This window comes from Diadema antillarum, unplaced genomic scaffold (assembly GCF_040938485.1).
Source record: "Diadema antillarum isolate AM-2024a unplaced genomic scaffold, OU_Dant_1.0 scf00000006, whole genome shotgun sequence".
NCBI classification, from domain to species: Eukaryota; Metazoa; Echinodermata; class Echinoidea; order Diadematoida; family Diadematidae; genus Diadema; species Diadema antillarum.
The window spans coordinates 4,856,847-4,882,566 of record NW_027270895.1 but is presented as its reverse complement, the minus strand read 5'-3'; the positions used below and the strand labels follow the sequence as shown (position 1 = coordinate 4,882,566).

Below are 25,720 nucleotides of genomic sequence, written 5' to 3'. Positions count from 1 at the left end.
CCTTGGCAAGGTGCCGCTATAAACGGCGGAAGCAAAGATTATCAAAATGCTAAATCGTTGGATCATGAATGGGAAATAAAGTTTCGATTGTGCAAGAGGTGCACGAATAGATGAATTTTTCATAAAGGGAATGGGCGGATATATGGATGGATGGATGGATGGATGGATGGATGGAAAGATGGATGGATGCAAGAACTAATAGATACTACACAGGAAATCGTGTAGAAGACTTTTAACTTTAACGAATAGAATAATGATAAATCTTTGTAGTATCAACAAGACAGTGAGTTAGCGATTTAAGAAATGGACAGACTATCAAAGGAAGTAAAATCTATGGGAACTGACAGAAAAAATAATGTAAAAAGAAAAGGAGAAGGTGGATGGACGGTTGTTGGTTTGGATGAATGCACGTTAGATGTGGATGGGCAGTTAGACGGTAATATGAAAGCTAGAAGGATGCACTTTAGGCGTTGAAAAATGAGGCAAAATAAATACATTTCTCAGCGGGGGGAAATAAATAGACTCATGTGCTGATTCATAAATAGATGGGGAGCCAGAGGTCGGTAAAAAGTTGAATAGGCAAAAGAATGATTCACTAAAAGAGGGCACGAATTGACGCTCACATTTTTTTTTCTCAGTATTTATATCTTCTCTCAATTTATTTTTATCATTTTTTTATGGGGGGGGGGGGGGGGGGTCGGGTGGGAGGGAGTCGGGACATAATAATATCCATTTCTATATCTTTGTACTCTGTCTGTCTGTCTGTCTGCCTGCCTGTTTGTCTGTCTGTCTGTCTGTCTGCCTGCCTGCCTGTCTGTCTGTCTGTCTGTCTGTCTGTCTGTCTGTCTGTCTGTATGTCTGTCTGTCTGTCTGTCTGTCTGTCTGTCTGTCTGTCTGTCTGTATGTCTGTCTGTCTGTCTGTCTGTCTGTCTGTCTGTCTGTCTGTCTGTCTGTCTGTCTGTCTGTCTGTCTGTCTTGCCCACTTACCGTAGTTACTGTATGGCCAGCCTGCATGAGTTCCATGCGTAATCTCTTGGCGTTCTCGCTCTCGCTCTCGCACGCCGCGGCGAGTATGTGCTCCGCCCGGGCAGACGTCAGGTGCGGCGGTGTCGGCCTCAGCGTCTGGGCGGGAGAGAAATACTATTATGAGAGCATTACTAGAACACAGTGCGGACGAATGGAAACAGAGCTATACAAACAGTTCTGATTATGCTACTCACGTTGTGCTTAACAGTGTTCCAGCAATTCTTTCTCTCTCTCACTAATCTCCCTACGATCATCCTTTCTTAACTGAATATAATATTCATCCAACCCTCTTTCCATGAATATAGATATGTAGATATGTATGTATGTATGTGTGTATATGCATGTGTGTATGTATGTTTATGTATGTATTTATGTATGTATGTATGTATTTATGTATTTATGCATGTATGTAGGTATGTATAAATTATGTATGTATGTATGTTTATGTATGTACGTATGTATTTATGTATGTATGTGTGTGTATGTACATCATACTAAATGGTGTAGGCCACCTATTGATGACAAGACTTGTGATTAGTCGATTAAGTACCAACAGGGAGGTGGGGAGGGAGTCCAATTCCCTGGTAACAAGTGGCGTCCATTGATTTCGTCATCGCGGTTGTGAACTATACTTTTTGATCCTTGCGCGGGGAATCCCGTGTTAAACAAACAGCATTTTATATAACATGTTACGAATACACTTTATTTCCTAATATTATAACATGCTCTTTCATGCACTATTTTTGATAGCCAATATCCAACACAAATATATATCGAGTCCTTGTGCAATTCTATTTTAGTTTCAATAAAAATACATTTTTTGCTTATTAATCATTCTTATATTATTTATGTAATATCTATAATTATAATCTTATATAGTGCATTCAAGATCATGTACTATTATGTCTGTTCTGTGAATTTCCTCAGAATGTAATGGGAATTTTTTTTTTCAAAACCTTTCATGTATGAGTTGGTGATTTAAAAAAAAAAGAAAACAAAAAGAACCATAATATGGCACTACTAGAAACATTCACGATGTACCACAGTATGAGTCAATGTTATTCCTGTGGAAGGTACGGCCACAAGAGTTCACATGATTGCGATATAAAAAGAAGGTAGACAGAGACATTAGCTTTGGCCGTGAGAAGAGCTCGCCTCATATCTATTTCCAGCTGCCAAGACAGTACACGAGTGCCAAAATGGAAAGCGAAAGGCATGCGAAACCCGGACTTTTATTTTTACTTGGCCTCGATCCTGCGGAGTTTCGTCGCGCGTGACCGAGTGAGCCCTCAACGTTCACACAAGGAAACTGTCGACCCGTCATCAACAGACCACAGAACTCTTAGTTCTGTGCAACAGACTCGCAAAGGTGCCACCCCCCCCCCCCCATGATAATATTAGACAAAAAGGTCTTGCGGAGGTCAAAGAAGATCAACCGATTGATCAGACAACGATTATGTTCAAATTCCCTTAGAAAATGGTAATGACAATGATAAAGCTGGTCAATATTAGGAGTATCATTCATCGTGGATATGGCAAAGAGACAAAAGGGTAATAAAAAATGCAAAAGAAACCCCCACACAACAATACAGAACTATATGACAATGATACGGACGCAACATTTTGGACCCTTCGCAAGATATAGCCAACAAATTGATTCAGAGCCAACTCTTTTTGCTTGGGTTTGATAGAATGTGAATACTATAGTGATGCCCTATCATTTACAGCACTATTGTCCTTCACATTCTGCAAGAAACCTGAAGAAACATCCGGTTACATTTTGGCATTGGCAAGTTCAGAGAAGCTGCCAATGCAAACTAAATACAATTACTTATCCTGAAACCCTTCTGTACCCCAACCACCAAACGCAATTTGTTTACAATTCGTTTTTATGCAACCTTGATAGATAGGTACTAGTTAGTTTCAACAAAATACAGAGAGAACGAGCGAGTATAAAATCATTTCATATAACTCCGGCCAGTGGTTGGCGGATTTCAGTCTTTCCCTCTACAAGGTCAATAACATAATAGCAGCTTACGAGGTTAAGCAGTCGATGAGAAGAGTAGGCGTGCATTTAAGGCAAAAAGAAAATCTTTCCAATTTTTTTGACACTTCATAGACAACGGAACATGAGATAATGATAGTGGTTGAACAGATGTTCATCAATTTTACAGTATACACGCAAAATGTGAGAGGATGCAAAACAAACAAAGCCGAAATACCTGGCTACATTCTCAAAAAGAATACACGCGATCAGAAATCCCGTGAATACAATCGAATAAAAACAAATACAGTCAAACCTGACATGGTCGTTTCTAGGGGGACCGGGAGAAAATCATTCGACTTATGTGTCCTTCAACTTACGCGATGGCATTGATATAAGCTCCTATATGCACTTCGGGGTAGAATATCTCTTCGGTCTAGCCAAATTGTTGGCTTGTTCGAAGTCGACTATTAGTCGAAGTTGACTGTTAGCGAGATAAATTCTGGGGAAATACCAGTCGCCTTCACAGGACCACTGTCTACATAATGATTGCCAGTATACACTTTACACTTCGTACTAACACGAATTGTTCATCGTAGCTGAAATTAATGGTCTTTATGATAATATGACCCGATGGTATATCTGAACTTATGCCATATTGTGGGGTCTCATATGGTCTTACGATATATCTGGTCTTATAGCATAATCACGATCTTATATGGTCTTATGATATGATGGTCATAACAGAGTTGAATGCTTAATCTGTATATTTACCGAGTCGAGTCCATTTTGGTCCCTTTGGCGTTTCATTCGTCGGCAACTCTTGAGGTAGGTGCGAATTCTCTTTCGGGCGCGTTCGTGGAATTCCGGAAACTGTCGGTAGCAGGCCTCGATGATAGCCTGGATCTTCTCTTTGGGCTGCTTCGAGATCGGAACCATTCGGTCCAGGTTTTCGTCCACGAACAACCTGACGAACATCTATAGAAATGAAACGTTTTCTTTAGTAAAAACATAAAAGGGCGCCTGCAGAGTACAACTTATGATGCATGGGATAGATTTATTCCAATGCATTGTATAAAATGACAATCTCGCGTTCGCAATGCTTTGTAAGGTCACTTACTTTACATACAGAATTATTGGATGTTAGATAGTATGAATACATATCAGCCTGAAACATGGGTTTGAGCGTTCTTTTGATTACGTTTTCTGCTGTGAATGACTTGAAAAAAAATGTTTTATCTGTTTTTTTCTCAGTATATTCCCAGTCTATTCCAATCAGGAACCGTAAGAGAGGGGGGGGGGGGGGGGGGAACTTTCCTAAACTGAATGTGTAGTACTTGCTATTACTTGCTGTGGTCAGAAAGTGTATCTTTCAAAACACCTCTTCTTCCTTGAAAGAATTAAGTTTGCACGACCGCGGTAAGGGATAATATTTGCTATATAAATGTTTTCTTTCGTGCTTATGTAATACAAATATTCATCTCCCAAGCCCAACTTTACCAAAGAGTAATTCTTTATGATTTTTTCCTCTTTTTTTTTATCGTCATCTAGATTTTATTCAGCAACAATAGCAACAAGTTCTTGGTTCACAGTTTATATATAAAATGGTTCCCTTTTCATTATCAAATACATGCATGATTGAAAAATCAGTCTTTCCAGTTGTTTGAAGAAAAATACAAGTTTTTTGTGAAATTTGTCATTTTACTGTTATCTAAATTCAATTAGCAACAATAACAATGCTTTCCTGGCTTCACATTTCATATACAATTTTAAATTACATACGATTGAAAAGTTAGCTTTACCAGTTCAAGTTGTTTGAAGTGATGATTATATAAGTTTTTTGTGAATTTTATTTTACTGTCATCTAAATTCAATTAGTAACAAAAGCAACATTTTCTTGGCTTCACAATCTATACACACCTGTAAAATATTCACTCTTTACCATCTATAGTACGGTTGAAAAGTCAGCTGTACCAGTTATGAAGAGATATATGGCAAAATTAACTCCGCCTATCCCTATGGGAGATGTGTTTATGATATTCATCGAGTTCCCTCAACTTGACTCGTGTACAATTCAGCACTGCACACTTTTCTTGTCCTACCTACACAGACGAGCACACATTCAAAAACGCAGAAACACACACGAACACATACTCAAATACACAAACCCAAGCACACTTATACATATTCATTATACACACAAACACACGCACACACACACACACACACACACACACACACACACACACACACACACACACATTCATAATTATACACAAATGTAGAAGAGGTGCAGACATAGCACCCATACATTCTGCAGCCTACAGATAGACGATATCCTCCGCTTTCCTCTCATACTTCCTTGTTCATCGAAACACACGAGGAAGTATCTTGAAGAGGGGCTCAGACCTAGAGCTCATTTACCGGGAAAACCCTGTACTTCATCAAAGTTGTTTTCCCTCTCAGTCCCCCCCCCCCCCCCCCTCCGTCCTTCCCCTTTCACTTCACTTTCTCTCCCTCTCTCCCCATCTTTCATAATCTCTTTCCCTCTATGTTTTTTCTCTCCCTTTTTTCTCTAGAGATTGGAAAAACGCAAAGTGCAAAAACGACATTATAACGTACCAGCCCTTGAAAGTACAGACACGCAATTATATACCCATGCTCTCCGACACCTCCTACCCCCCCCCCCTCCCCGCTACTAATCATGTAACATCCAGAAATAATCGAGGAAGCAACACAAAAGTCCATCCGAGACTGCTCTTACAAAGTCATACAAGACTTGATGACATACGGCTCAAGTACGACTGTCCACAAAAGGAGATATTATGGACAGAAGTGGGGGGAAAGGATAAACGCGGTGAGAAGAAAATCAGGAAATGAGTACCTATATGCACTTAACAAAAGAGACACAGGTATAACAAGATAGGGTGGGAAAAGAAAGAGAGAGGGAGAGAACATGATTCTCTCTCGTATATAGTTATACAGAGTATGATCCTACTTATACGCGATGCTGTGGTGGAAAGAAAAAACCCATAGGGTGGGGGAAATTGAGACACTGGTTTCTAAGCGTGTCTGTTGCTGCACCCTTCGAACGATCCCCGGCGAGTCCGATTACGGGCATTCACTTCCTTGTTTCGCTTCGGAGGGGTCCTAAATTTATATTATCATACACCATGGCATACACACAGACACACACACACACACACCCATAGACACACATACACTGAACACACACACACACACACACACACAACCTCAAAGGGGAACATGCTCCGCACTCGTGTTCCTTTAAAGGGGGACATGACCATGTTATCTTTCTCTCCAGTGATTTGATTGACAACTCGGAGAAAAAAAGTTTTCTCCCAGCGATCAAAGGTGTACAAACGAACAATAATTATTTTGTACATGAAGTTGGTTGTCGAAATGACGCCACAGTGCATCTACGTTAGACGGATCTTATCTCAGAGAGTGATATTGTGCAAACTTCTATGTTGTACGAAAGTTGAGTTGACAAAATGCTGAACACTACAGTTCAGCTTCAGGGACTTGATTTGATGACGTGATGAAACCACTAAAATAAGACGCACTCAAAAAAGTCTTGTGTAATGTTTTTGCTCTTTTTTGACTGGCAAGCTCTGTGGAGCAAGCGTACACATCACACGTTGATCTTTACTTTCCCCCTCGTTGATAGAATGCCACTATATAAGTTAAAATATTAGTAACCGTCATATCTGAGACTGTGGTAACTCCCGCTTGGAGTTATCACATAGCACGTCGGCTTCTGGTAAAGAGGGGGTTTAATGGAATAGTTGATACGGTCATCGAATGCCATACCATGTCTGTACAATTGCAGGTAATCCATCGTCACAATACGCCTCATCGTTCACAGTCATCCGTAAAACATAATCATAATAAAGGACATTTATGCGGCGCAGCTACTATAATAATATACTCTACCGAGCATTTCATGTTATGGTTCTATTCACATTGCTGTCCTGCTTGTAAAATGCAACTCTTCTACCAGCTACTTACGTTTTTCAATAGCTGAATATGCCCCAAGTTTTCCAATAACCTGCAAGCAGGGGAACTATGGTGGTAAAAAATAAAAGAATAAAAAATGTATATGACGCGTAATCCTGCCCACTTACAAACACACGCTATCTCTACTTTGACACTCACGTTAAATGCTTTCAATCGCTCCGGATCGACTCCCGGCGCGTTGTCGGGCAGCTTGTCGCTGTCGTCGTCACCATCGTCATCGTCGTCCTCATCCTTGACCGTGAGATCTTCGGGCGTCTCCCGACTCGACTCGCCAGTGGCTGCGGCCAGGAGGCTGTACCCGTACCCGTTTGAAGACGCCTGCCGGGGAAAAAAAATGGATACGGATTAAATAAAGTGAAAGAACTGCACTTGTTGTTTTTGTTTGTTTGTTTGTTTGTTTGTTTACATGCTTGCTCGTTTGTTTTTAGCTCTAAGAGATGACATTCTATAGGCACGGAAGATTAGCAGATGGATATGGATTAAGTCGTGTCTACACATAGATGTTCTCATAATCATAATCATCACGTCGTCACAACAACGGATTGAAATAAAACGTGGTCTTGCAAGGAAGCACAATTGTAGGGCATTTGTCAGTTTCATTTGTAGGCAAACAACTCTGATACTTGGATACACAATGTTTTCTTCTCTTATTTATTATCTTTATTTTACCAAGATAGTGCATGGATAGTGGTATCCCCGTAGCTTCATTGCCATGCCTCCTAATTTGTTTTTCAAAAAAATATGCCAAAGGAGTGAAGGATTTCGTTGGAACACGGAAGCCAACGTGTTCGAGTTACAGCTGTCCAAGGGGGAAAATCTACGGGCCATCTGGTGAGAAGGCAGTGCAATAAACCTAAGGGTATGAGCACTGCCACAGATCATAAAAAGGGGTGGCGGAGTTGGAAATGATTCTACGTGTACCCGCCTACAAATCCGGTTCTTTGCTGTTGCAGTCAATATCATGTCATAACGTCATCAGCATTACGTTATGAACTACGGGGGATTTACCAAAATGTAGACAGAATTACCACTCCCGCGCTTGAAATTCGACTCCAGGAAAGGAAAAGCAAAATCCACCCCTTTCGATTCCGTGAAAAGCTCAAGAACAACAAAATAATGGCTTCGACAGAGGTGGATTTCAGTCGTTTTCACACATGAGATATTCTACTCTGAAAACCGTTGCACTGAACTACATACAACTACCACATCATTGACTACCATTGTACTACCACTTAAGCCACAAATTACTTCTTCTACTACTTCCACTACTTTTAATTCTTCTCCTTCTGCTACTATATACTAATACTACTTCTTCTTCTTCTTCTTCTTCTTCTTCTTCTTCTTCTTCTTCTTCTCCTTCCTCTTCTACCATTATCCCTTTGCCGATGCACTAAGCAAACCACGGATATTATTTTATTGTTAGTGCAGTGATGCAGAAGTTTGCCGACAACACACTCTGCCCCACATCCCCCTATACCAATTTCCAACTTATAATGGCAAGTAATTAATTATTTTTAGGACATTAACGAAGTCATTTTGCTCGACATTGATAGCAAGGCTCGCTGGAAATAATCACAATCAGTTGAGACCAAGAGGAAATTTCAATAAGATTCTAATAAAGAAAGAAGGGGGGAAAAGACTAAATGAATACCCCGAAAACTTGGCCGGGTGACGGCGCATCCGGGGGTGCCCGCATTATCGACGATTTGGGTGCGCCGTCGGTCTTGGCTTGTGTGTCTGGCTCCGCCGACGATCTCCCGTGCTCATCTGGTGTGTGTGTCCCCTGGTTACCGCTCTCTTTCATCGTTTCGCCTGGATACGCGCGGAAGAGGTCATATAAGAATAAGGGGTAGAATGGGAGAAAATCACGTGAGGTGCATGGGAAGAAAGTTTGCTGGAAATCAGGTTTCCTTGATCTCAATTGCATATATAAAATACCTAACTATGCCTACTCATATAGTCGTAACTTGTCCATAAAGATTACACTTTGCGTTGGGTTAACAGTAATACTGTCTTCAGTTGTTGTTTGTATTGTTTTGTTTTGTTTCAAATCTTTAGCGTCCTGATAATTTGTAATATTATCTTCAGGCTTCCCCCCGCCCCGAGCTAGAACCAGCCTGACCAGAGAGGTGGGATACAAACCAACATCAATAAGGAATGGGAAATATTTTAAATACACCATGCGTGTATTTAATGGCATAAAAACAAACAAACACGATCAGATGACACTTTGCTGAGGTGCTGAGGTATTTTGGGGCACTATATCACGTGATAATTAACGATGGCATTCAGCAGATACAGGGCTATTTGTTTTTGTGAAAAATGTGTATATCACCCTCTAGTAGCAAAGTAAGCGGCAATAACAAGTGAAGACGTATAGATAACGAATTGCATCGCCTGATATGCATGAACAATGTTGTCGTGAGATCTTATCATCTATTACTACAGGATTGACAAGATTTGTAGAAGCACATTCTGCATAGCAGCGATAATTCTAACACAGTTATGCAGACAATACATGTACGTAGTAATTATATGCAGAAAATATTCAAAATATTCAAAATATTCAGGTATATTTATTGACATATTTTTTGGCATATGATTTAGATAATTGTCGAAAAAGACTCGGGAAGTTGTCACGTACGCATTAATACTCTCTCTCTCTGATTGTATCCAGCAATTACAGGACATTTCATAATTATATATAAATGACTATACGAGAAGTAGATAGTTTATTCATGAAGCTAATCTTGTAGCTGAACACACGGTCGCTTGCTGATGAATTACCCATCAAATCCTAAGGAAATTTGGTTGTTATTGTTCTTTTTTTCTGCAGGAACTGATAATCTTGTCGTCAGCAAATCTTAGTCTCATGCTGGAGAAAGATTAGGCTGACTGCAGTTACTAAATTTGCACGAGGTCAGAAAGGCGTTTGCAAAAAACAAAATCTTAATTTGAGGGAGAAAAAAGAACTTTTATATTCTTTTAAAAGGTGTTGCAATCTACGAATAAGTTAGGGATATTTTAACAAATAAAAACATTTAGGAAACGCTGGCAACAAAATAAAAAGCTACATACATTCAAAACTATAATGGTTAAAATGATATTTTACTTTGTCTATTTACATTATGACTTATTAGCAATGAATAGAAAAAAGAAAGAAAAACACGATAAAGTGACACACAACATAACCAAAGTTATGTAACTGATAGATTTTCGTTGTTCTTGTTTTTGGGGTGCACAAAAATAGAACTTGCAGTTCCTTCAAACAAGTGCAGTCCCGTCGCTAAGAAAGATACTGAGAAGCAGAATCAAACACATAAAAAAAGACATACAGATAACTAAGCAACTAACAAGAAGTATGATGTGTTTCCCTCTTTTTCGTTCTAAGCTTACTGTTCATTGATACATTATCAATATTTACATAATTATCGATATGATTTAAAAATATATATATTTTAAATCCGTTTGAAGGAACCAAGATCCGTGTTGGAGTAGGTGCATGTTTGAAGGTGTTCTAAAACACAGTGTCCTCATACTCATGAACGAGAATAAAAGTGTGAAAGGATGCGAAGAGGCGTGGCAAGTTTAGCAACGATAACGTTACAGTCACGTGACAATTATATCGGCTTTATACAGCTAGACCTTATGTGACGTCACACTATCGTCCACTGTGTTGTGTCTTCAGGATCTAATTAGTCACTACATCATTAGCATTGATACATTCATCTATGTGACCGTGCACCTCAAAACGAACATAAAGTCGCACACACTGATTTTGCGTGAGGACTGAAAATAATTGAAATGGGTCAACCTAGCCGAACTTGACTTTTTCATATTTTCTGAAAGAGCAGGTCTTCTTATACGTTATGCTGAAATTTGGTGTCATGAAACGGGCAGGAAAGTGTGTTTTTTTAGCAGTTTATCTCGAAATTTTTTGGTAGAATAGTGTGATTAGGTGTGTGTTTAAAATCCCTTTTTCATTTCTGAAAAACCTTGTCCACACTCTTCATTTTCAACTCTAATAACTTTTGAAAGAATAGTGCTACTGCTTTGAAAGTTGGCATTAACTATGGACAGAATGTGTTAATGAGGCATGCTTAATTTCAGTTTAATTTGATAATCCCTTCATTGTTGTTACTCTGGTGGTTTACTTCCTGTTTTTTGTCCCATTCATCGCACAGCCAGCACGGCTTGGTAAAGATTAAGCGCTTGAATAGACACTGTACTTCAGAGCCTCTTTTCTCAGTTCACACTTTTCCTGAGTTTGTGCTTTCTTTCCAATATTTAGATAGGTTAGAAGAGTCCATTTGATTTGAGTTATACATCATTTTAAAGCTTAAAGTCTGCTCTTTCAGAATATGGTCTTAACTAAAAATTCATGTCTGGCGACTTTTTGTTTGTTTTGAGGTGCAGGGTCACCTATGATCTTTATTTGCGGTTGTCTATTTATAATTTTGCATAGTTATGCAAATACAGTGATATGCACATACCGCATGGCTGTTACATTATTGTGTCGCGTTCTACTGTATAATTATGTCTGTCGTTATAGATTGTGGTGAAATGTGATGTGTGACAGTCTACACCTTTTCTGCATAATATGAGTATCCCTCTCCGTGATCTCTGTCAAACATTCACTCCTCTATCTCTTTAATCCCCTCCTCCTCCCTCTCCCTCTCTCCTTTTTTCTCTTTTTTTCTCTTTGTATGTACAAATGTATGCGTCCATCTATTTTGTTATATATTTATCGATCTGCCTATCTCTATATCTAAATATATCTATCTATATTATACACACTAAAAATAAAATGGTAGATCCACATTTCAAATGTTATCACACCTCCAATCTTTTGTAATATATTGAATTTCACAATCAAAATGTTAAATGTAGCATGCAATAATGTTGAAGTACCATTTTTAGATATGGTAAATTCAATATATTGAGTGTTATATCTAACATCGACGGAAAGTTCGGAAGAGTGAAAACATTTAAAATGTTGATTTACCATTTCACTTTTCAGAGTGTATCCATCCATCCATTATCTATCTATCCATCCATTATATCTATCTATCTATCTATCTATCTATCTATCTTTCTATCTATCTATCTATTTATCTATCTACATGTATGTATGTATGTATGTACGTATGTATGTATGTATGTATGTATGTATGTATGTATGTATCTATCTATCTATCTATCTATCTATCTATCTATCTATCTATCTATCTTTCTATCTATCTACGTGTATGATCTATCTATCTATCTACGTGTATGATCTATCTGACTTTTCCACTGACACGTGCATATGCATAGGAACACTTCTTTAGGGCGGTTTCCTTTCTACGAAGGAGAAGACAGTGTTTAGGCGCCCTTTGCCCCCCGCACCCGTTCGAGCTCGCCAATACGGTTGATGTAAGGCACGTGACATGTCGATGTCTGGACGACTTCCACCGGCAGATTCGCCGTTCCCCGTTGGAGTTGGGTTGTGGATTGTAGTATGACTATGAGACTAAATATATCCATGACGTCACCTGCAGCCAACATCAATGGTCTCTCTCCTTTTTATCATTTCTTCTTCCTTTTTTTTTTTTGTTTTTGTTTTAATATCATCGAATTTCTTGGGCTGTCGATGGCCATCATGTGACGACCGCAAACACATTGATCTCAAGCCATTTCAGAGTTTAAAAAAAAAGAAAGAACTCTTTTGGAGGCCCACAACCTCCTCCCCAGCCCAATCACAGAAAAAAAAAATGGTTACATTAGTCTGATAAAATTTTACCCTTTCCCACTCAAACTACCTGGTAATTTCAACAGTTAAATCTTTCTTGTCTTACAGTCAATACAGATATAAGGCACTTCACCTCACCAAGGATCCCAATATAGGCAAAGGGTTAGGAGTGAAATCTATCCCTCGCACGTATTGACACATCTCTCTATCTTATACCAGGGAGGTGAGAGTCCCTGCTTATACGGCATATACCAGCTACCTTTAGCAAAGTTAGGACTAGTCTCCGTCACCAGGAATTTTCTGTCTTTTAACAGAGAACTGGAATACGTGGGTGTGGTATATGATACTTAAATAGCGCGATGGGTCTCCATTCAGGCTCTATAAGTAGCTGTAAATTAATTTTGTAATTAGTAGTAGAATTAATGTTACGGATTATAATTCTACAAACGAACTCATTTAGGGGTAGTAAGAAACAACAAAGAGCAACAACAGCACCAATTGTAAGAAAAGTTAAAAGACGAGAAACAAACGAGAAACCATTTTTCATTCAAACCATCATCACAAAGGGGTGTAAATAGCCTCAAGATGGTTTCATGCGGAAATCAATTGGGTGACAGGAAAAGAACTCTTCCTAAGGTAACGGTCTTTTGAAGTGTCAGATGCTTGAAGAACCCTCCTCCCCCCCCCCCCCCCCCCCCCAAAAAAAAGGGAGATTGGGGGCTTCATAGAGAGCTATAGTGCAGGCAAAATGTCCTTATTTTTGATAGCCGTGACTCTAAAAGAGGAATAAAATGATGACAACGTCACTGGCCTGGACATCCCCGTTTCTTCTGGTTTCGTGATGTGATTGTGGGCTCGTCTCGGATTGAAATGGGGGCGTGATAATTTTGTGGTTGGGATAACAAGATACCACTCTTCCCTCTTACACAAGAATTTGCAGTGAACTACATCAATCAAGTCCATGACATCCCAACGGTATCGACAAATACGCGACATTGGCTCATCTCACCGAGACATTCATAGCTTATTCCAGTTCATCAAGCTATCACAAGGTATGCATTGACGAAAAACTTTCCATTGTGGTAAAAAAAAAAAAAAAAAAAAAACTGTAACTCGCTTGGAAGAAAATCAAATAAACATCCCAGTATTTCAACTGTATAGAGTCAAATTATAAAACTATGAAAGTGGGAGGGGTCGATCCGCCCTGAACATGCGGTACACCGTGTATACATGGATAATTCTGGCAGTTGGGATACAGTCATGTAATAACAGGAAACTCGTGAAATTATTTTCGATTTGCATTATTATGCCGTACGTTCACCTAGAGTCAGTGTAATCTGAATGATTCGTTTTTTCACCGATCAGCGCCAAAACTGATGCTCCGCTGATCACAGTATACGAGGAAATTTGGAGGAAGTACGGAGAATAGCAGTCATTTTTTACTGTCTACGTGCACTGCAGCAACAATCACCCATTTGTCTGAAGGGGGGGGGGGTAGGGACTCTTAACAGATTTAGCATATTTTAACATCAATATTTGACATGATGTTGATCTAACACAATAGAAAGCTGGAACATCGATAAACAGATCTGCAAAATCCGCAGAGGGAATCACAAGGTAAAGTACTTTGAATGTTATGCAATCACAGTTATTAATCTTTGTTCTAAAGATTTTGATTCTGATTTTGATCCAAATTTTGATCACTTGATCAAAACGTTCCCGACTTGACATTATGCTCTTTTGTTTGGTATACCAAAGACAAAAAAAAAAAATCTCACAAAGGAAATTGTATCAAATCAATGGTCGTTGTAATGAAAGATATTATGAAGAACAGGCTGAACTTCATGAATCTTGTTTAGATTAGTGTAGGAAAATTGTATGTTGTGTGAGGAAATGGAAAAACGGATTAATTTCATCCAAGAATTACAATAATAGCACATCAGTGACACTCTCATTACGAGTACTGGGTTGTTGCGGAAACTGTCATGGCTATGACCACACATTTCTGTAAGCATACAGAGCTGATAGCACTGGAACATGCGAGCTCAGCTGTTGTTCTTGTTTGTTTGTTTGTTTTTTCTAACACACTCACAAAATCGGTATCGCTTCCGGGACGCATTTCCCTTCAGAAATTTCGAAGAAGTACCTTGCGAAAACAGCGGCCTTTTTTCGCTATACTTTTCAGGAATTTATGAAAGAAAAGGAGGGAAGAAAGAAAAAAGGAGGAGGAGGAGGAGAAGAAGAAGAAGAAGAAGAAGAAGAAGAAGAAGAAGAAGAAGAAGAAGAAGAAAAGATAATGCGTCGATTGAAAACGCGAGAATAACATGCTTTATAAAAAAAAAAAAAAGTTCCGATCTAAAAGAGGGTTCTTTGATTCTTGGTATCTACATTTTGAACCAAATCGCCAGACTGCGTGGTTTTCCCAACTTTACTATTTGGGACTTATGACAGTATCATGGTGACGAGTGGCATATTTCTATCATTATGCTCTTATGACTGAAAATAAAAAGTGCCTCGGAACATGATACCAGTCAGTCTGTCTGAATTCACTGCACTTGTGAGAGTCAAATAATTGAACATGGCGAGGAATCGACGCTTAAAACACGTCATGCAGCTGAAGCCAAAACGTCTTCTACTCGATATATCCAATTAATGTTTTCCATTAACTCATTTTGAATAGATTTCTGCGAACACACTGACCTTTTATCACCATTGTAGAAGACGGAAATTTGGCGCGAAATTTGACACAGTCAATATTCCTTTATTGCCTGATTGACATCATTAATCCTTATCTCTCCCTGTGGCTACGTGATCGCCCCAGAAGGTGGCTATAGCCCACGTTTCCCTCCCTTATATTACTTCCGTGATATCGTTACTTCCTCGTTATTTCGTTGATACTGAGATTTTGAAATAAAGGAGCTTTCTGCTTTGTTTTTAATTACCCTGAAATACACAAAGAGAATCTTTGTGGTATTTATAACATCATGGTATGCACATGAGAATGTTGCCCGTATAGGTAATGTGAATAAATGGAACTGATTTCAAAGTAGAATAGCATTGTACAACTTTTGTTAGTCGATATAGGGGGAAATTTCATGATTATTATTCACAACATTCGATTGATTACACGTAAGCCTGAAGATATAAAAGAAATAATGGCAATGGTATATGTTCTTCCTCGTCGGAAATCTTGCGTTATCGGTGAAAGTTTTTGCTGATTTTGCTATAACCCATGTTTCCCACGCCTGCTCGAGTATACTCGGGACTAGTCTTCTACGGCTTAAAGGGAAAATCTGGAACAAATTAAAGTTAATGTAAAAAGGAAGAGTTCAATCTTACAAGCGCAACAATGTCAGTTTGATTAAAATCGGATGAAAATTAAGGAAATCCTGAAGTTTCGCTATTTTTCTGGCACAGTTGTTTAACAGACAATATTATGAATATACAAATAGTGAAATGATGACGTCATCCCCTCTAATGTGTTGTACAGTATGTACCATGGAATCATGAAATTTCCAGTTGTTTGATAAAACACAATTGTGCACAAGTCTCAAATTCTGATGTATCTGACTGATAATTATTTTGATGTTATTCAATGATAATAAGTTTAGTACTTTGACCCCAGAAAAATTGAATTTTCACCAGTTGTTGGTTACATCACGATCAATGGATGGTTGTGAGGTGATGACATCAGCTCACTCATTTACATATTCATATCAAATGTTCAAGAACTGTTGTGTAAAAATTAACGAATCTTTGAAATGTCCTATTTTTCTTGCTTTTGATCGAATTTTGATCAAATTTTCACAGTTGGGCTTGTCACATTTTCTCTTTATTGTTTTTGTTTTGCAGACCACTTTTAAGTGGTCTGGAATTTCCCTTTAAGTGCGGTGTGATCTCTGGACGTGACCGTTCATTGTGGTTTTAGCGTATAGTCGTTGAGGGAAACCAGGATGAAGCCAGTAATACACTAAAGTGTGCAGAATTTGTGATTCGTGTATAATCGCTTGAGCATGGATTAGCTCCGCGGGGCATGCCAATGACAATCACTTTGTTTAAAAACCCTCTTTCCACGCGACGTGAAATCAATTAAATTCAGAATTTGATAAGGGTATACTGCTTTAAGTGAAGAGGTGGCAGCAACTATCCGGAACGTATTGTCCTTATATCTGATTACAGCTTCCGGAATTATTTTGTTTCCTTGGCTAATAGTAAATCAAGAAATGAATAGATGAATTATGATAATATTAATGTGGGATCTGCGATATTCTACACTCCTGAAGACACTCTGAAATCTGTGAATTCAAAGCCTACATCCTTTGGTTCTCACTCATATTTTTTTGTTCTTCAATTGTGGAAGGCCATTCGTAATCTTCTCCGGCGACTTCATATACGCATTTGCACAACCCGTGGAAAGCAAGCACGTATTGCGGAGGTAGGGGCCTCCAATTCTGCCAATGAATGTTAAAGCAGATAAGCCTATAGCCACTACGGCTTCCCCCTTCTTTTCCACGCGCAGGGAGCCCTCCAATAAGGGTGGGGCCGACTCGGGGGTGGCGCAGAAGACATGTAGGGGCACATCTGGGTACACTGTGCCGGCTATGCCATTTTTTAACGTCGTCACGATCTGTGGGGTGGGCGAGTCGACAGGGGGAGAAGTGGATTCTTCCTCTATGCAAGGAGGTACCTCGTTGCTCTGTTTGTTCCATTCCTCATGAAGGGGCACCAAGGCCAGAAGAAAATAAAAACACTTTGAAAACAGAGAGGGAATATTCTGAACATAGTGGGGGTAAAATAAAAAAAAAGAAAAGCAAAAGAAGAATGAATATCTTGTGACGCAACGGACTGCAGAAGTTGGTGTGGACATTTTCTGCACTTCGATTCGATATTTGTTTCTGATGGTATAGGGAGATAACTGCACGGTTAAACTCGAGCAAAGAGAGGTAATAAACGCGTACATATAAATCAATTGGTATATGATTCACATCAAGGAGAGGGGAGATGGATGCATTGATAAATACATAAATAGCTCGAGAGAGGTCGAGTTGGGTAAGGAAATATACTAGCGGGGCACAGACAGATAAAGGATGAATACGGAGGGGAGATGGGTAGAGATAAGGAGAAGAAATATGGGGGCAATAGGGGCACATATAGTTTACCCCCCGTCATTCCTCGTTGACAACGTGTATAATATGTGTAATGCCAATGACATCTAGAGATGACGGGTGTGAGAGGGTTAAGAGAGGGAGAGAGGGATGCTGAACGGGGGAAGAGACGAAGAGTTAACGCGGGCATGCTGAACATTCTACCTGGGAGCCTCCACCACGATTGCTTCTGCGGGAGGAAGCGACCGTCCGTCGGTGCCCCTATCGACTCGTCATTGTTAAGATGAAGGCCTCCGCATTAAAAGCAGGCTTAGGGAGTCCTCCGACAAGAATATCTAATGCGAAGGGGGTCACCAACGGTGGGAGCTCTAAGAGCACAGGATGAAGGGGCCGAGAGGGGAGAGAGACATTATCCGTGGAATCATTTCTGGTGTTGTCCAACCAACGCACGGATTCGAAACACACGCGGTCATCTCTGTGCGCCAAACCTGACGAGATTGATATTTTCTCTTGTTCTAATCATGGTTATCATCTTCATCGTTGGAACATCCCGTCACTATTGACAACGCCACCATCATCATTACCGTACCTATCCTCCTGGTCCTCATTGTTTATCATCATTACCAGCATCATCCTTGTCGTTATACCAAATTCCGCTAAAGGCATTATTGATATCATCAACTGAGTCAACAGCCCAGACAATAAAATTGAGTCAACACCGATATCATCTTTCTCATGTAATCACAATACCATTATAATATCATCGTTATTGACATCATCAAAACCATCGTCATATATCCATCCGTGTTATCATACGTAACATGGTTAGGTTTATAGTTCAACACAATATTATTTTGTCTTTTGGGTTATCGTCCTCGTCAAGGGCGAGGCAGGTGCCATTGCTGATCTGAAGTTTATGGTCATTTTTTTCCGACACTCCCATCCAAAGCTTCAATTACAATATCGCCATTTTCATCTTCTCCCTAACCTCGTCTCCCATTCTCTTTTTCCTTTCTCTCCCTCTCTTTCTCTCACCCTCCCCCCCCCCCCCTTGCCTCTATCGCCCCTCCCACCCCACCCCTCTCTACCTCCCCCCTCTCTTTCCTCCTCTCCCCATTCCGTATTTCCTCTCTCCCTGCTTTTGACCCCCTCCTCCCCCCTGCCCTTTCTCTCCCATCTTCCCATCTCCGTGCTAATTATCTCTCGTTGTCTGCTGGTATATCGCGTCCCCTAGCGGCCCGGCAAGTCCGAGAGTGGCGCGTTAATGGTTTGGGTACCCTCTTCCCCCCTCTCCATCTCCATGTGATGCCTTCCTTTTTTTTTTTTACCCAATACGGGAGTCGGAGGCGATTATGATTTAGGGTGGTTCGTGATTAGCTGGCCCGCCTGCTCTCACGCACAAGGCCCCGATGCAGCTACATCGTGTTATTAGGTGCCATTTGGGTCCGAGGGCTCTAACTGGGCTGCTCTTTCTCAAGCCTATAACCTATTCAACTTCAGCGTTTTAGTGCAAGTAAGGAGGCATACCTCCTTAAATTGGTGCAAGGGGCTACAGGGGAAAGAGAGGTAGAATTGGATTCTACGTAGATGATACCCTTGCAATTTTAGAATATAGCAGCTATTCACGATGATGTCAGTGATAAGGATGATTTTCTCCAGGTATGTTTTGTTCTTCATCAATGAAACAACATTTTTCAGATCAATGAACAATATTTTGATTATAGATTCTTACGATTTCATAAATCATTCCGCAGTGATGACAGCATCGACAGGAAATAATGATTTTGATAGATGTCGTATAATACATAGAAAACAGAGAGTAATATTTTTATGAGCCTCTGTCTACTGTATGGTCATATTCCTGACATCTTGTACTAAATTATCACGGGAGAGGCACTGTCTCGTAAGGAAACAGATGTAGATTTATGACACGATTTAGATGGTCCCATTTAAATGTGCGTTGGTTCTATCTGGACGAAGAGTGATGCTCTATTAAGTGATGAGAAAGCCCAAGGAGTAGAGAGAGCAAAGTGCATTTCCGCATCCCCCTTCTACATTTTGCTTTGAAATTTTCGATACGTGTCATAGAGTTTAATAGATTAAGGTACCGGCACAATGAATGATTTTAGGAGTGTGGGCATATGGGTGGTATAACCCAGGGGGTACACAATGGGCGAACATGGGCCCCGTTTCATAAAACAAGTTACGATAGTTTTTATAAGCTGCTGACATCCTTGCATCTGATCAAATTTGTCACAGAAAAGTGGCAGTTGTTACAGATAACAAGTTTTTTGAAACGGGACCCTGGTTCCTCCTTGATAACCATGTAGCTCCATGATAAAGCTATACCAGCAGACTGCAGTACATCATGGGCGTGGTCCCCTGATGCCCTCTCACCTTTCTTGAGGTCTAGTGGTAGCGGGCTTAGCCTGTCTGGTTCCGCCGGCGTGCTGACTCCTTCAACGGCCTGCGAGGCGCTGGTCTCCGAGAGAAGACTGGGGTCACTGATCTCTGTATCTGCGCTGGAAAGGGATGTTTCGTCCTGGAGAAGAGAGGGAGGGATAGAAAACGGATTTCGATCACTTTAGTGCCCATATCAAATGCTGATTCCACTCTATACATAAACTGCAGGCAGAAAGATTCATTGTGAATTTTTGATACGAGATATCGAGTCTCTCGTTTTGTTTTTCATCATCAGATATTCCGTATTATTTTATATTCATGATTATGATGGTAATTGTAGCGATGAAGCTGATGATAATGATGATGATGATGATGATGATGATGATGATGATGATGATGATGGTGATGATGATGATGACGATGATGATGATGATAATGGTAACGTCAGTAATAACAACATCGATAACAATAATTATCGCATGAATAACTATGATAATACTTTTATTAACGGTGGCTGTATAGGGTGAAAAAATACTTTTTAACTCTGTTTTGAAATGGGATTTTACTTTCCACAAGTGACAAGATGCCCCTTTTCTAAATTTCTCTACTGTTGAGAGATTAGATGCAACAGCCTTGCTCGTGACTGCTTACGAACAGACAGAAAATATATATATACATCGATCAAGAGTGGCACAATTTTTCACTTTACAACTTTATGAGTGAAATAATTTGCCGCCTTGAAAATATAATCCGACACGACTCAGTTAACAAGGTGAGGAATCGTCTATTTTCTATTAAAAACATGCCCGTTTGACAAAATCCAGCTATGTATCTATTATACTGCACAAACAAACCAACAGATAGACACACACATTCACACAATCAAACAATATATATTAAAACTGAGAAAAAGATAGAGAAAAGTTCTCATGGATCTTTGTCACACAACAAGTTTGACAAAACTTTTGCAAGTATATATATACATGTACCAGCTTTTAACTTTGAAAGTTTTCGTATGTTCGTAGAATCCAATGTAGAACATTAAATTGAACTTACTGGCTGTGTAAAACCTTCTTTAATCAAAGTATAGTTGTCAAACGTTGGATGTAGAGATCCAAATAGACAAACTCTGGTTAATGGTGCACCTGCGCCTCCTATAGTACTTTGCATACCTGCTTAATATCAATCGCATTCGAGCACAATGACGAACGCCTTTGACAAGAGACTGAGGAGTTATCAGTGAGCCTAAAGGGGGAAACAAACTGACTCTTTCTTCCCTACTTTCATTTTCGGCGTGGGTGAGGTAGTTCCTCCAGCCATGCCCTGGCCCCTTACCCCCTACCCCTTCAACCCCCATCACAGCCGCTAGCGACCTTATTTGGTAGCAAACGGCATGCGAGCAGCTGCCGCTCCGAGAGAGGCACGGGGGAGGCCCGAGCTAGGCAGAGGCCGCGGCCAACGAGCAAGGGAGGGCGACTCTGACGCACCGCTTAAAAGCCCTCCCTCTCGAAGAGAAGAGTTTTTAAAGGTTGAATCCACCTTTGGGGAGAACGTCTAACCTCCTTCGCCGTGGATATTTTGTAGACAACATGAGGCATGGGAGATGTAATGTTTAAAAGTTAACGTTAAACCGCACCCGAGGTTGAAACGGATTTTAAGATGTTCCTTGGTTTTCCTCGTGCACCCTCTGAATCCTTATAGGGTATATTTTTACCCCGAAGCTATAAATCATATGATTTCCCCAGGCAAATTGTCATTGATTAGATAGCGATGGCGCTTATAGGCTGTGGCACATTAGTCTCATGAGTCACAAACTTAATTTAGCGTTTTTAAGTATGACAGATTGAATGCTATTCTAAACAATCAAGGTGCTCGCGATAGAAGAAGGTTGATACCTTTTACAACCTCTCCCCAAAATTAAAAGCTTCAAACTTGACTGCTGATACAGTATGTATCATCACGGTAACATAATTGTTCGGGCATCGAACAGTTTATCATTTGTGTTCCCGCGTCTCGTCCGTTATTTGCTAAGGCAAAAAATACTATTATCTCGCAATTTATTACACGCTCAGAAATACACCTTGCTTTGAGAAGAGGGTTGGGAGAGGGTATAATGACGACGACGATGGTGAAGATGATGGCATAATGATATTGATGACGGAGATGATTATGATGATAGAGATAGTGATGGTGATGATAATGATGATGATGGTGATGATGATGATGATGATGGAGATGGTGATGGTGATGGAGATGATGGTGGTGATGATGATGATGATGGTGATGAGGATGATGATGATGATGGTGATGGTGATGGAGATGATGATGGTGGTGATGATGGTGATGATGATGGTGACGATGATGATAATGATGATGATGATGATGGAGATGGTGATGGCGATGGAGATGATGGTGATGATAATGATGATGATAGAGATGGTATTGGTGATGATGATGAAGTAATAATGATAACAATCATTAGAACACCAATGATTATGATAACAAAAATAATGATCATCATCATCATCACCAGAAAAGAGAAATAAAAGGAAAGTCATGGAAGAGTATTCGAGGTGAACCCCATTTTTAAAGATGTGAGAGGGCCCTCTCGTACCCACTGTGGAAGGACTCACGGTCATTCACCGATTCTGGCACCTGGGTCAGAAGGGGGGCATACGGATGTTGAACCCAGGATTTCCTGTTTACGGCCCAGAGACTTGTTGTAAAGCTTTGAAGAGGTTGTTCGTACACAACATCCTTAAATAGTGTTCGATGTAATCATTCAGTGGTTTCGTGGAGAAGTATTTCTATCTTCAATCTACGTTATTTTCACACCTATGCATGATCAATGGACTCTTGTTGAGTGTCATGGCTGTTTCGCAAGTTAATCTTGCCTGAGGGTATGAACGCGTTAAGGTAAGTAGTTAAAGAGCTAATCTAAAGGTTATAGCGTTGGGAAGGGGGGGGGGCAGGGGAGGGGTGAGTGTATCCGTGTGCGGATGTGTCCTCTCTTCGCGTGTTTAAACGTGAATATTGGACTTGGGAATGAAGCGGGAGAGGGTGGAATATATCAACCAATCGGTACGAACAAGAGGAACGCCGAGTTACACAGAGGGGCGACTCGCGAAGCACGCCAGTGGACCTTGAATCTTTCTGTATCGCAGCAGTGCGTTTAGCCTTCTGCCGTGAGGCCGCGTCGCGGGTGCACGCGATCTGATCGGAAAAGAAGATGTAGCGCGCGTGCAGATATTGATTGAGGCACTGCACGCTCCGCGTGAAACCGCGCGGACGCGCGCACGTCCACTTCTCGTCACCGAGTCAAACGGCACGGAACATATTGCTGAAAGACAATGGATAGGAGTCGAGCGCCGTAAAGACGGTGCATCTGATATCACCTCTTATTGCTGCATGTGGACGACTTGCCTCCTATAAAGAAGGGGAATCCACCATAGGCAAGATCTAATATCATTACGCATACAAAGGGTTTTACACCCTGAGCAAAGACGAAACGGAAGATGACAACGGAAAGTCACAATTGATGAGAAAGAGTAAAGAAGGAAAAGGTTCGAGATGAGATATTGACATGATAACGACAGAGTCTGAGAAAGGGAGTAACAGGAGAGTAATGAGACAAGACAGAGTGAGAGAGGAAGAGAGACCTAGAGAAGGAGAGGGGGTTGGGGAGACGACACTTCCGACATTGAGGATCTACTGTGGATGGGTGGCGGAGAAGGCATTAGGGGGATGTCAAAATGAATTCATAAGTGAGAAGGTAACTGAGCGAGAACAGCGCACTACAAAAGAAAAAGAAACAGTGTAACACTACGCCTGTCTCATTATCAGCAAATCAGTGTGTGCATGTATGTGTGTATGTATGTATGCCTGTATTTATGTGTGTATGTATGTATGTATGTATGTAGATACGTATGTATGCATGTATGTACATACAGACATACATGGATATAATGCGTAGGCACATACAAGGTCCTACATACTTAATAATGTAGATCAATAGTTGAAGGATAGAGATCTAATATGACATGTGTGTGATTATTAAGCCGTGTATACAGCTATTCCACTGATTTGCCTTCATTGTCTAACAGCGCATAAATAACACCTACACATGACCAACGGAAGACTACAGAAAGAAATCAAGATTAATTGATTAATTTCATAATCAACCTAACACCACATACTATCATATTACATTATATTACTATTATATTATATTATATTATATTATATTATATTATATTATATTATATTATATTATATTATATTATATTATATTATAGTATATTATATTATATTATATTATATTATATTATATTATATTACATCATATTATATTATATTACATCATATTATATTATATAAAATTATATTACATTATATGATATTGTATTATATTTCCACTTGAATGGTGACTCGATAATGATTCAACAACTGACTTCAAGAGCGTTCAGAATTTTATTCATCGGCTTGTGGGGAAAAATCAAGGGAAAAAGCTAGCTTTTATAGCAGAAGATAACGAAAAAAAAAAACAGTAGTAATCATGAAAGTCTTTGTACAAGATGTAGTCCCGTTTCCGCTGTCCAGCCGGCCTCCATTTCTGGAAAGCGCATCTAATTAGTATATGTTTGTCAGCTAGGCATCTCAGCCCTCCTCTTGTTGTTGTTGTTGTTGGGGGTTTTTTTTTTTCTTCTTCTTCGTTTTTTTTTTTTCATTCTCATCAGCAAGACTTTGTAAGGGAGGACAGAGACAAGCCATAGGGGAGTATTTGATGAGCACGGAGAGGGGGAGGCGAGTGGAGGATTAGTACCCAATTACGTAACTCTGCTAATGATGGAGGGACGATTTTTCTTTGTGCTCACTGGTAGTGAGATGGAGAGAGGGGTTCTTGTTTTGTGTATAGAGGAGAGTGTTCATTCATTTTCAAGCGGGGGTCAGGGAGCTGGTAATATCGAAGAATATTTTTCAGTGATATTCATGCTCATCTAATCTCTCTCTCTCTATCTCTCTCTCTCTCTCTCTCTCTCTCTCTCTCTCTCTCAAACTCCTCTGGATGGCCCTCCACTCCCCAGAAATAATTAGGAAAACTGAACTAAATCAAACACCGCTAAAATATTGCATTGGCTTCCCTATACACTTGATATTTGTTTTCTTTTATTAGTGGGGTGGATGCAATGGGGTACATGTTGTTGATGCTTGGTCATGATAATAAAAATGTTTGTGATATATACAGGCTAGTGCCAAAGTGCATGTGTATAAGGAGTAATGTGTCACGAAATTATGAAAGAGCACTTTCATTATAATAATATTATTTTTTTTTCATGAATAGTATTAGGCCTATGATCTATTTTCACGGATATTTAGATCATAATAATGTGTCACTGGAAACTAACAGAGAATATTAAAGTGAGTCTCAAA

At 39.9% G+C, this 25,720-nt stretch overlaps 1 protein-coding gene across 5 annotated transcripts in view; it reads right to left on the bottom strand.

The window, feature by feature from the left end:
• Positions 1-25,720, bottom strand: part of LOC139716235 (nucleolar protein 4-like) — a 68,003-nt gene that overhangs the window by 2,304 nt on the left and 39,979 nt on the right. For 4 of the 5 annotated variants that reach the window (XM_071627803.1, XM_071627817.1, XM_071627810.1 and 1 more), the window contains exons 2-6: positions 20,285-20,429; positions 8,703-8,863; positions 7,190-7,369; positions 3,785-3,988; positions 988-1,122 (exon numbers count right to left, since the gene is read on the bottom strand). In XM_071627803.1, coding sequence (XP_071483904.1) covers positions 988-1,122; positions 3,785-3,988; positions 7,190-7,369; positions 8,703-8,863; positions 20,285-20,429 — 825 coding nt within the window. Of the gene's footprint in view, positions 1-987; positions 1,123-3,784; positions 3,989-7,189; positions 7,370-7,720; positions 8,287-8,702; positions 8,864-20,284; positions 20,430-25,720 lie in introns of those variants that run through there. The other variant, XM_071627820.1, reaches the window with a different exon arrangement.